The 13,759-nt window shown below is 39.9% G+C and overlaps 1 protein-coding gene across 1 annotated transcript in view; it reads left to right on the top strand.

The window, feature by feature from the left end:
- Positions 1-13,759, top strand: part of LOC140494127 (potassium-transporting ATPase alpha chain 2-like) — a 64,290-nt gene that overhangs the window by 22,914 nt on the left and 27,617 nt on the right. The window contains exons 7-9 of the mRNA XM_072593147.1: positions 4,404-4,672; positions 7,387-7,585; positions 11,503-11,612. Of these exons, the coding sequence (XP_072449248.1) occupies positions 4,404-4,672; positions 7,387-7,585; positions 11,503-11,612 (578 nt within the window). The remainder of the gene's footprint in view (positions 1-4,403; positions 4,673-7,386; positions 7,586-11,502; positions 11,613-13,759) is intronic.

The raw sequence follows: 13,759 nt of genomic DNA, 5'->3' as shown, positions 1-13,759 counted from the left end.
CAGCTATTCTTAGTACTTTCTAGTTCCTCATCACCTGTGCAACAGAAATCATGACTTAAAAGATTACTCAGAAGGTAAGAGCTCTCCATTTTGAGAAAGATATACAGGGGAACCTCGATTATCCGAACTTGATGGGCGGGCAATATTTTGTTCGGATAATCAATTATTTGGTTAATCAATCAAATGCCTTTCCTCTGGGGCTCCCTGTTCAGGAGACTGCAGCAGCACACAGCGCCTGCCCTGCAACCCCGCCCCCACCACCCACTCCTGTGCAACACCCCGTCCCCAACCCCGTCCAACACTGCCCCTCCAACCCCGTCCCTGCCCCCAACACCCCCGCCCCCAAAACCGTGCAACACCTCCTCCCTGCTCCCGACACCGTGCCACCCCGCCCCCAACACCCCCCCACTCCCAACCCCATGCACCACCCTCCACGCCCAACCCCGTCCAACTCCGCCCCCCTACCCCATATACAACTGCCATCTCTCCGGGGCACCTGGACTGGACACCAACAACAGTAGCCTTTGTGGGGTAAGTCTACAAATAGCGCGCGCACACACACACACACACACACACACACACACAGCCACAGTCATACACACAACTTTTTAGCGCACCTTTTTTGACAGGTTCCACCTTTGCCCTGTACAGGACAATGTTGAAGAGATTGTCTGTGGAAGGGGGTTTAGGGTTCACCTCTGTGTAAAACTCCAGGAAAAGTGTGGGGAGAGAGAGAGTCATTTGGAGATGGTGATTGTTTAAGCATTGTAAACAAAAGACACGATCACTGTTGGAAACACGTCTTTGATGTAATGTTTCCATTGGATAATTGGTATTCGGATAATCGAGTTTCCTCTGTATTAGTATGAATAAAGGAGTGGCTAACCAATAGGAAGAGAATCAGGAAAATGGATTATTTTCAAGTGGGCAAGCTGTAATTAGTGGACCGCCACTTGGATATGTGCTGGGACTTTATTAGATCTCACAGAGTCTGAGTCGTTGGATGGTGTCAGGTAACCTTCATTGTGATTTACAGCTTAATTTCTCCAGAGAAATAAGATAGCTTCAGAATGTCTTAACTTATACAATTTAAGCTTAAAGCACACATGCCCCCTCTTTGATTGCTATTAGTCAGTGGCATCGACTTGTAATTGGTTCTCTGGTACAGCATGTTATACAGTTCAAGATTTCCGCAGCAATTTCAATGTATTTCCAATTAAGCTAATCATATCACTGAATGACAAAGAGATAGACAGGCTTGTGGTCCTTCATGCTGTTTCCCAGACTTTCTTGCCTTCCTTCCTGAGGCATTTCACAATAGATACTGCATACCAAGTAACATTTGCCAGCTGCATTGTGTCACCTGCTAATTAATTGGATACTTGCCAATCACTTCAGAACCTATTAAATTCCTCATTACAGGAAATGCAAAAGAATATTGATTTTTGATCAATTCCACAAAGTTATGTGGTTGCACCTAATGTTAGAATTCTTTAGTAACAAGTTATGTCTTAATGTGTTCTTTCAATCCACTTTCCAATGTCTGCTTGTCTCTATACCTATGATTCACTTCTCCTTGCAATGATATGGGGGCTACTTTTACTGTCTGAGACTGGTTTAAATGTTTTCCTCTAATGCTTTTAGTATTTTTTGTATATAGGTGGCTCTATAACTATTTCAGAATCTATATCTATGATTATCTGAAGAATCCTAACTAAAACCTACTCTTAATCATGTAACAGATGGAGTAAGTAATCAAGAGAAACAATTAATTAGTGTGACATGTTCTCTATATCTTATGCTACGCAACTGCATCTGCACATTCTATCCCAATCCAGTAACCTTGAGTCTACCGAGCTACTGTTGTTTTACTTGTGAAGTCTACGTTAAGCAAATATTTTTCCCAAGCCCTCTGACTATGGTAAGCCACTAGCCACGGGCACCTGTTGGCCATTTTGTGCTACTCAGTCATGGGCAGCCCTAACAGACTTTAACAAGTAAAGATCTAAATGAATAACTTGGGTGAAGGGATGGAAAATATCAGCAAATTCACTGATGATATGCAGGGCAGAGAGTTGGGAGAGAGAGCCTGCAAAGGGTTATAGATTGTGAACAGGGGAAAATGGTAGACTGGGTATCATATAGGAAAATGGGAACTTGTCAAAATTGGCAAGGAGAATTAAAGACAGAATATTATTAAAATTGATAGAGATAGCAAAATGCTGCAATACTGTGGAATCCTGATATCCATGTACTTGCTTCTCAAAATATTAGTTTGCACATACAGCAATTAATTCAAAGGGCAAATGGAATATTGGCCTTTACTGTTTGTTTCATTCATTTAAGGATGTAGACTTTGCTGGTTAGGCCAGTATTTATTACCCAACCATAATAACTCTGGAGAATGTGGTTGTCTTGAATTGTTGCAATCCTTGGGGTCTAAGGATGCCCACAATATTGTTCAGATGGAATTCCAGGATTCTGACACGGCAACAGTGAAGGAGTGGTGATATAGTTCCAAATCAGGAATGAGTACATTTTTGAGGGGGCGATGTAGACCGTGGTGCTTCTATGCATCTGCTGCCCTTGCCCTTCTGGGTGGCAGAGGTTGTGCATGGAGAAAATGTTGTCCAAGAAGACTGACTGGGTTGTTACATTGATCTTGTAGATGGGAATGCACTACTGCCATTGAGAGTTAATGGTGAATGGAGTGAATGTTGTGGATGGGGTGCTAATCAAGAGGGCTGCTTTGTCCTGATGGTGTCAAACTTTGTGAATGTTTGAGCTGCACCCAATCTGAGCATTTAGATAGTGTTCCATTGCATTCTTGATATATGTCTTGTAGATAATGGATAGGCAGTGGCAGGAGTATGCTCCTCAGGATGTCCATAGTTTTATGGAAGTGTGTCTTCTGTGATGTACAAAAAAATTAGTATAACCAAATCCTGAATACTGCATACTTAAAGAAGATTATAGTTGAATTGGAAGCAGTTCAGAGAATGTTCTGTAGGCTGATTTCTGCAATGAACCATTTGTAATCTGGGGGAAGAATGAACAGGTTGGACCTATACACAATGGGGTTAAGAATGAGAGGTGATTTTATTGAAGCATTTAAGATTCTGATAGAGGGCTTCATTGACTAGATACCGGGAGGATATTTTATTGTGGGGAAACCTAGAACTAGGGGACACTGTTTTGAAAATGAGAGTTCGCTCATTAATGATGGAGATGAACAGGATTTTTATTTATCTTTCATAAGATTGTTAGACTTTAGATTCCTCTTCCACCAGGAAAAGTACTGGAGTCTGGACCATTGAACATATTTGTTACTGAGTTAGACAGGTTTTTTGATGGACAATTGCACTCAAGAGAAGTTAAGGCTATATTTCAGATCCTATTCAATGGCAGAACAGGCTAAAAAAGCAAAATGACCTACTAATTCTCCTCTTCCTTATTACTTTATTAATCACACTCTGACGTGATTCTACTGATTTCGAGGTGACTTTGTCCAAATGATGATAACTATCTTCTTGTGTCAGCTTATCCACTTGAACGTTAGTTGGCTAGTCATAGAAAGGGCATCTCATAGCTGAGACAAATCAAAGTACTAAAAGAGTACAGAATTGTTTTATGGTTATATGTTGTAAATATGCATGCAATATATAATTTATTCTGCATGACGAAGTATTTATGTTTTATTTGTAACAAGTTCCTGGTTTAAATGGAAAATGTGAGTGTTGTACTCAAATATTTTGGTAGGTTTAGGTTTCAAATATTTTAAAAGTAAGTACTTTCTTGCCTGAGAATAAATTCTGTTAATGCAAGCTTTATAAGTCTTGCTTCTTATAATTATCTTTATGATGTGAAGGAAGTTTTCATGTGATTTACTGAAAATGAGAAGATTTGCAAAGAATGAGGAGGTAATCTTGGGTTTTAGCCAGCTTCTTATTACCAAATAATTCAACATTTCCCAACAAACCTATTTGAGAGAAACTCTTGGGTTAAGACATAAATGTCAGTGTATGATTGATAGCTTGCTTACAGATGAAATAAATATTGGTCGGGTGGGCCTTTAATGTAATAAAACATTCTGTGGTGCTTCACAGATTTGAGTGCCAGACCCACAGAGCCTCATTGTCTATCATGTTGATAAGTGTCACTAGGCCATGTACTTCAGTATTAGATTGGAACCCAACCTTTTTGGGCACATCTTTCAGGCTGCAATTTTTGGGCTTCTATTTTTAAAGGTGGGAGGGAGCTAGAACATACTAACGTCTCACCCTGACCCTCTGTCAGATGTCATGGAGGGGGGGGGGGGGCGTTAAGATGGGGGCCAAATCGCAATCAAAAATGTCTTGCCACAAATGTGTCTGTTTCTCATTCTGAAATTATTATTTTCAAAGGTACAGCAACTGGCATGGTGATCAGCACCGGCGATCAAACTATGATTGGAGCAATTGCATCTCTTGCATCAGAAGTACATAATTTGAAGACGCCTATCGCGATTGAAATTGAACACTTTGTCTGTATTGTTACGGGAATGGCTGTAACTGTAGGAGTGGTGTTTTTCATCCTTGCCATGAGTCTGGGATACAAACTACTGGATTCCATCATCTTCTTGATTGGCATCATTGTTGCTAATGTGCCTGAAGGCCTCCTGGCCACCCTCACTGTAAGTTCACAACACCACACCAGGTCTTGTTCCTGATCTTGTTAAGGACAATATATTAATGTAACTTTAATTATATTTTGTATTTTTTTTGTGCTAACGAGAGACAACATGGTTTTGCTCAATTTTGTAGAGGTGTTTTGTGAGCTTGGAAACTGGGGGCTTGGTTTGCTTGCATATGTTTTAAGAGGTTTTACAACTTGATTTGGAGTGGAGATGGCGCTTAACACTTCAGTGCATCTAAAGAAAAGGGATAGGAAAAATTGCTGTTGCCTAGTGACAGTGACACAGTGACAGAACAATTCAGTAAGTGAGTCAGTGTGGTGTGTGCCAGAGATTAAATCCCTGGGACCTGATCAGGTACCTGAACTCTGTGGGAAGCTAGGTAAATGATTGCTGGGCCCCTTGCTGAGATACTTGTATCATCAATAGTCACAGGTGAGGTGCTGAAAGACTGGAGGTTGGCTAACATGGTGCCACTATTTAAGAAAGATGGTAAAGAAAAGCCAGGCATCTGTAGGCCATTGAGCCTGATATTGGTGGTGGGCAGGTTGTTGGAGGGGATTCTGAGGGACAGGATTCACATGTACTTGGAATGGCAAGGACTGATTAGGGATAGTAAACATGGCTTTCTGCATGGGAAATTGCATCTCACGAACTCGGTTTGAGTTTTTTGAAAGAGTAACAAAGAGGATTGAAGACAGAGCAGTGAATGCAATCTATTTTGACTTACTAAGGTGTTCAGCAAGGTTCCTCATGATAGACTGGTTAACAAGGTTAGATGATGTGGAATACAGGGAGAACTAGCCATTTGGATCCATAAAAGACCCAAAGGAAGAAGACATAGGGTGGTGATGGAGGGTTACTTTTCAGACTGGAGGTCTGTGACCAATGGTATGCCAAAAGGATTGGTGCTGGGTCCACTACTTTTTGTCATTTATATAAATAGTTTGGATATGAACATAGGAGGGAAAGATAGTAAATTTGCACATGATATCAAAATTGGTGGTGTAGTGGACAGCGAAGAAGGTTACATCAGAGCACAATGAGATTGGCCAACGAACCGAGGAATGGCAGATGGAGGTTAATTTAGATCTAATGTGAGGTGCTACCTTTTGGAAAGGCAAATGAGGATAGAACTTATACGCTTACTGGTAAGGTCCTGGAGAGTATTGTTGAACAAAGAGACCTTGGAGTGCAGGTTCATAGTTCCATGAAAGGCAAGTCCCAGGTAGACAGGATAGTGAAGAAGGCATTTAGTATACTTGCCTTTATTGGTCAGTGCATTGAGTGTAGGAGTTGGGAGGTTGGTTGGGCCACTTTTGGAATAATGTATTCAATTCTATCCTCTCTGCTATAGATAGGATATTGTGAAATTTGAAAGGGCTCAGAAAGATTTACAAGGATGTTGCCAGGGTTGGAGGGTTTGAGCTATAGGGAGAGCCTAAATAGGCTGGGGCTATTTTCCCTGGAGTGTCGGAGGCTGAAGGGTGGCCTTAAAGAGGTTTATAAAATCATGACGGGCATAGATAGGGTGAATAGTCAGGGCTTTTTTCCCCAGGGTGGGGGAGACCAAAACTAAAGGGTATAGGTTTAAGGTGAGAGGGGAAAGATTTAAAAGGGATCTAAAGGGCAACTTCTTCACGCAGAGAGTGATGTGTGTCTGGAATGAGCTGTCAGAGGAAGTGGTGGATACTGGTACAATTACAACATTTAACTGGCAACTGGATGGGTGGATGATTAAGAAAGGTTTATAGAGATATGGGTCAAATGCTGGAACTAGATTAATATAGGATATCTGGTCTACATAGAAGAGTTGGACTGAAGGATCTGTTTCTGTACTGTACATCCCTATGACTCAAACTCTGTTTCCTGCAGTCATTAAGGGAACTCAAGTTTCCCCAAAGTTACAAGTAATAGTGAGTTTAATTAGCAGTTTGGTTTAGGTGTTTCAGGGAGTGAAATCAGCTGAGGAAGTACTGCCAGTAAATATACCAAAATGCACTGAAAAGAAACTGGTTACAACAGAACAAACCTGAATGAACAACATTATTATGCAGATAGTGAAGGGTCTTCATTAAGATTTGGCATTTGTAAAGATATAACTGGGATAAAAGGAATAGTAAGAAGTTGATTTTTCTTTCTGGTGTTATCAATGATGACTTTTCAAGCTTTTTGTTGAGTATACAATAGGGCATAGTTCTTTCCTCTTTGTTTTAATTAATATTTTTTACTTGTGTTAAAAGTACATTGCGAATGTGTTCAGGAATTGACTGCCACCGTTTTTTTTTGGAAAAAAAAGTTTAGGGTCTAACAAGCCAGATTTCACTCTGGGACCTGACTTGTCCAGTACTAAAATCTGCCAGGGTCATAACAGTCTCTCTTGAAGCTATGGCTTGAATGGCCCTCGAGTGACAGGTTCAACTGCCGGGCTTTTATATATAACTGTGGAATTTGATGTGTTTGTCTCAAAATCTTAATTCTCTCAAAAGTGGTGAATGAGAAATTTTACATTAACACAACAAATATCTCCAAGTGTAAATTATGGGTTATTTTTTTCACAAATCTGATCATTTTCTTCCCAAAAATCTAGTATCATTGCTATTTAGTTGCTTGCATTGTTGTTATTTAGAATTGTTTGATGACATGGTTTTAGATCTTTATCACATGCTAATATGACCTCGGCTAACAAACATAAGTCCACTTTTCTTTTGCAGGTTAGCCTCACACTGACAGCCAAAAGAATGGCCAAAAAGAACTGCTTGGTAAAGAATCTGGAGGCTGTTGAAACTCTGGGATCCACATCTGTTATCTGCTCCGATAAAACAGGGACACTTACACAGAATCGCATGACTGTAGCACATCTTTGGTTTGATAATCAAAACCATACAGCAGATACTAGTGAAGAACAGTCAGGTAATGGAAGACTGTGATTAAATCTGTATTCCTGTTGTCCTAATTTTACTGATTATTTTCTGATTGACTTCTTAGCTCAGAGATGGTTCACGTATTTTAGCTTTATCATTTTTTTCAGCAATTTTTTGTCAATTGCTCAAAGATAACTTGAAACAGTAATTTTGCTTTCTGTGCTTGCTACTTTTAACATGGATAATTGTTTGAATTGTAAATAAGTTCAAAAAATCAAGAGGGTTTAACTTTGAGTGCTAGCTGTATTGAGTAATGCAGTCATGTTATAATTCCATTCTACACTCGCGCTCTGTGGTTTTTAGCTCACACCTTAATTAGGCAATCCGCCAGCTAAGTAACACATACAAGGGTTTTAATGCACATCACTTTAGCACTATCACTAAAATTAACCATACATTTACTGCAATCTCAATAATTATAAGTGATTTTTTTTATATCACAACGTATCTTTTCCAACATTTGCTGGCCATTCTCAATCCATTGCAATGCAAGTGGGACATTGACTCCAATATCTCTTGTGATGAAAATCCTTAGAATCGTAGCTCAAATTTATAGCACTCCAGCTATCAGTGCAACCAAGCAGTTTGCTGCCTCTGCTGCAATGTGGTGTGAAATGACAGTTAGGCTCACGCATGAATTCTGTACCTTCCAAAATAGTGCAAGTTATATTTAAGCACCAATGATGCCAGCATTAATCAGTCTGACTTGACAAACTCATGAGTTCAGCACCTGTAGTGTTGATCAGCCAACAACTTCACACTGTAATTTGTCAGTGTGTATAAGACAAGATTAAATATCCACTACTCTATACTCCTGAAATTACTGATATGAAATCGCAAATTGAACCTATTTATTGTTAAACCATTGGCATTTTCCAGGCTTTTGCATATCTTTAAAAGCAATAAATGCATTCCTAGAAGTCAGTGTGCTTTTTATTTCTTTGCTAACCTCTTTTTATTATATAATACAACAGAGTTATGACAAGTATACATACTTGTGTGCGGCTTGAACCCAGTAAGGTATTTTAGAGTAGAGCAAACACAGAATCACAATATTGTATTATGGCGCAGGAAAGACCTCTCAAAACATTTCAAGAAGGTAGCCCAGACCCTAGTAGTTCTAAGCAGGTGTAAAGTGGATATTCAAAGAGAGATGCCGCTGGTCAAACCACTTAGTTTTAAACAAAACACAATTTATTTACATGATTACTGAATTAAACACAAACTACAGAATACCAAATAACTTAACCTCTTGGAAAATCCAACAGATCATTCCAACTTAATGATGCCATTTCGAATACTTGCAATAATCCCCATAAACACTCTTGGACAAAAGTTAAAATCAGATACAGCTTCTTACAGGACAGACGTAAGAGAGCGAGGACTAGCCTGGACCTGCCTTTTTGGCTCCAGCAGCTTTTTCCACATTGCTAAAAATCAAATCAAACCAGAGAAAAGGTGATCTGGGAGAACTGGCCACTCCCCCTTCATTGTAAAAGTGGTTTTTTTTAAGACTCGAAAGCCTTCTGCCTCAGGCATTATCTCTTAGCTATCATCAAATTGGCCCGAAAACCCTTCAACCCCAGACCTTTCAGAGTCTGTGTCATTTACGACTTATTTGGAAAAAAAATGACATGGACAGCATAATCTTGTCAAGGGAGCAGCTTTGTCATAATTGTAAGCTGACAGAATTTTGCATTGGACCCAGGAAGGAGACACTAAGGTAGGTAGTTAAGTGTTTGGCTTTTAATCAGTGTCATGGAGGAGATGAGGGAAGTGAAGATTTTGTGTGAAGGCAATTTCAGGATTAGATTGGTACTTAGACTGTACTAGATGGCTGAAGGCTTGGTCACCAACAATAGGATGTATTGTTGTAAAACATGACCTTGCATGAGAAGCGAAGAGTTAAAGAAACACAGAGTTCATTAAGATTGTATAGATATATCTTAGAATTAAGATGAAGATTTTAAAATTTAGCTGTTGGTTGTACTATGACACAATATGTAATTAGGAGAAAATGAGGACTGCAGATGCTGGAGATCAGAGCTGAAAATGTGTTGCTGGAAAAGCGCAGCAGGTCAGGCAGCATCCAAGGAGCAGGAGAATCGACGTTTCAGACATGAGCCCTTCTTCAGGAATGTAATATGTAATTAATCATGGATGAGTGGGACTTAGTGTGAATTGGAATATGGATGAATTTTGGATGAGCTTGAGTTTATAAATGGTAGATGGGAGGCTAACTAGAAGAGTTGCAACACTCAAGTTTGGAGTTAACAATGACATGGATGAGGATTTCAGCAATAGATGGAATTGAATGAGATGGAGATGGTGACATTAAAATGTTGGATTTAGGCCATCATGGAGAGCATATAGGATTGCAAGTCCACCTCTGGTCAGAATAACTGATAAAATATAACCTGAGACAGTGACCATGGATAGTGCTGGCATCAGTCAAATCAGAACGATGTTTATGATGGGCCAAAGACAGTGGCTTTAGTATTCCAGATTATTGATTGAAATTTGGCTCATCCAAGGTGAAAGATCAGGCAAGAAGCTTGAGAACAGGTGAAGCAGCTAAATCATAGAGTAATGGCATTTAGAGCATCTTCGAGGTGCTCAGAAATGTTTTTTGTTGGTCATCCCTTAAGTTTTATATTTTATCTCTACATATGTAGAATGGAATCATGTATATTTGTGTGGAAGTATCAACTCCATTACGTTAGTATGGCTGAGTTAGTGACATTCTTGTCTGTGAGACAGATGTTTCTGGGTTTAAATCTGACTTTAGAGACTTGAGCCTAAGTATCTAGGCTGATACTCTCATGGAATACTGAGGGAGTGCTGAATGAGTCCAAATCAGGTGAGACATTAAAACATTGTCTGGTCTGTTCTCTTTATTAGATACAAAACATTTGATGATATAATATTATAAAGAAAAATAGTCAACCTGGTGTTATGGTCAATATTTACTCATGATCAAACAATCTCTTTAAGAATATTGATTTTTATCATGTCACAATCTGGGGAAAGATACTGTGTCCAATTTGGTTGCTAACATTACAACTCTTCAAATTGGCTGTGAAGCACCTTCCTGTTTATTTATTGGATGTGGAGATCTCTGGTAAGGCCACCATTTATTATCCAATCCCACTGGCTCTTGCTAAGGAGTAGTCTGCTTGAATCATTAGTGTCAGTGCTGAGTGGGTAAATCCACAATGTGGTTTGATAGCACATTCAAGGATTTTGACCCATTCTCAGAAGGAAAGGTGATATCTTTCCAGGTTAGGATGTTACGAATCTTATTTGGAGAGGAATTAGAGGTGGTAGCTTTCCCATTCCATTGCTACTCCTGTCTTTATGGGCAGTAGATATTTCAAATTTGGAAGATATGGTTGTAGAAATTTTGGTGAGTTTCCCTAGATCGTGATGATACATACTCTTACTGTGGTCTATTGGTGGCAGAAGGAATGAACATTGTATGTGGTGGATGGGATGACAATCAATTGGGTTGCTGTGTCCTGGATGATGATCAAATTCAAGTGTTGGAGTTGTACTCATTTCAGGCAAGTGGAGACTACTCCATCAAAATCTTGATTTGCGCATTATGAATGATTTTAGGATATCCTAATGTCATGAAAATTATAGTGTAAATGAAGGCTGGTTATAAGTGAAAAAGCTTAACATGGCTGAACTCAGACATTTGAGCAGCTGTTTTTCTTTGTTGAAGTTGCCTCTCCCATAAGCAACTTCGTTTTTGAGTGTTGTGTGAATGTGTTGGATGTGCACCAGGGACATATTTCCAGTTAAAATCTAGTTTGGTATTTATTTTGTTCTTTGGCAGAATGTCTTGGGCAAATACAAAACTAGAAAGAATCACTGATGTGCAATTATTGTATCCATTCACAGCTCAGCACTTTGACCAAACATCACAAACATGGGCAGTTCTGGCCAGGATTATTGCACTCTGTAATCGAGCAGAATTCAAACCAGGGCAGGAGGATATTCCAATTATGAAGGTACAACAGAATTGACTATTCCACTTCCAAAAGTCTTTTTTTTAATACTAAGAAGGCACCTACTAAATACTCAGAAATGTGACAATAAATGGAGCTTGATGGTGAATAGGAAATGTCGGAGATGTAGGGAGGGAAATCACAGGAGAGGAGGTAAATGGATGAGGCAAGTAGCTGAGTGAAGTAAATTCAATGCCATATTGATGTGCTCTTTTGCACAGACATATTGGCTGCTTGTCAATAGAGATCTGTTGGAGGAGGGCTGGGAGAAGAACATCTTGTTGTATGGCACACCAAGACATCCATCTAACACCTCAGCATACGCCAGCTGCCCTCAAGGCAAACACACAGCGTGTACACCTACTATAAATGGGCGACTTGTGTATGTGTAAGGCATGTTTTCATGCAGCCCTATTAGAACTTTCTGCTGTGGCATGTGATACATCAGAACAATTGCCATGACCTTCTGAGTTGATCAGGCTTATTATAATTCAGCTACTGTAGTCCCCTGAATAAAGAAACAACAAAAACTATTTTGGTACACAGTACATGGCTTTACTGGGGCTTTCCAAAGGGGAATGTGATACACCAAACTGGTACCATGCACTCCTACATTGTTTAGACCAATTTAAGATTTAGCCATCAGAATCCCTCAATTATAAATAATTTTCTTTGCATCGATTTCTTAGCCCTACATCATTACTTGCAACAGTGCCAAGTACAGGAACACTTTGAGAATGCAAAAATCAAACCATTTCAAAATCACTGAAGTGCTGAAGGTTGGGAAAAGTGTGCATCTTTTGCGTCTCCCAACTGATGGCTATTTTCAAGTAACATTTGAAGAAAATGGAGCATACATGTTTTGCAGATGGTTGTGGAGAAAGATTAAAAAGGTGGAGGAATATCTGTGACAATAACTTGGGGCTGTCCTGCTGTTGCTGCTTCTATGCTCAAGGTGATGGCTAAGTGGTAGCATCACTGGACTGTTACTCCAAACACCCAGGTTTGAATTCTGCCAATAAAAAAAAATCTGGAATTAAAAATCTAACAATGTCCATGAAACCACTTCCGATTGTCAGAAAAACCCATCAGGTTCACTAATTTTCTTTAGGGAAGGAAACTGCAATCCTTCCCTGGTCTGGCCTACATGTGACTCCAGACCAATAGCAATGTGAGTGACACTTAACTGTCCTCTGGGTTATTAGGGATGGGCAATAAATGCTGGCCTAGCCAGAGATACTCACATTCTGATAATTTATAAATAAAACAACCTGATATTTTTGTTGCTGTTGTGGATAGATTGGCATTTTCTAACTGGCTTGTATTCCACTGTGGCCTAGTTTAGTGAGTAAGTAATCTTAGGGAGCTGAATTGGAATAGTACATGCAATTTGCCAAAACTACACAAATGTAGTCTGACTAAAATTTGAATATCTTGCATTTTTTTGTGAGGCATCTTGCAAGGAATGATGGGAGGCCATGGCACTCATGCAGCAACAAGAGGTCACATGAGCAAATTCAGTAAATGTTGATCCCACTAACTGACACCTGTCAACAAAGTTAATCGTTCTCATTCAGTTTAAAAATCAACACCACAATTTTGGAGCAGTGGTCAAACAGGCCAACTAGTTCAACCAAACAGCCACATTGGAAAGTATGTGGGGGCTAGTACTCAGTCTTATCAGGGGCCCCGATACCATCAATAATGGGCATAGCCTGCACACAGACCAGGGCTTGACCACAGTCATTTCTCCATGTGGGCTAGATACAGTCAGGGATATGTCCCACTACAGTACAGAGGGTGGACAGCAATCATTCCTGAGGCATTCACACAAGCATATTATCAGTCAGGGAGCTGCACACTGGTGGATTTAGTCAGTCATGTGTAGGGGCTGTTCACCGAAGTCAGGCCAGAGTCTTAGGGTGAATACCTTCCATGGGGTCCATTTATTGATCATTGAGGAGGGTACAAGTGACAATTGTAGGACAAAGGCCATGTGTAAAGATGGGAACAAGGGTGGTGATGGGGGAAAATTACAGATTCACTGAGCATGCTAGACTATGGGAAGGGGTTACTGATAATGACCACCACTATTGTATTTACAAGGAGAGAACAATGGTTGTGGTGTAAAGGGGTAGGGGTGGGGGTGT

This window comes from Chiloscyllium punctatum, chromosome 23 (genome assembly GCF_047496795.1).
Source record: "Chiloscyllium punctatum isolate Juve2018m chromosome 23, sChiPun1.3, whole genome shotgun sequence".
NCBI lineage: Eukaryota > Metazoa > Chordata > Chondrichthyes > Orectolobiformes > Hemiscylliidae > Chiloscyllium > Chiloscyllium punctatum.
The sequence above is the reverse complement of the archived record's forward strand: the minus strand, read 5'-3'. Positions and strand labels throughout refer to the sequence as shown.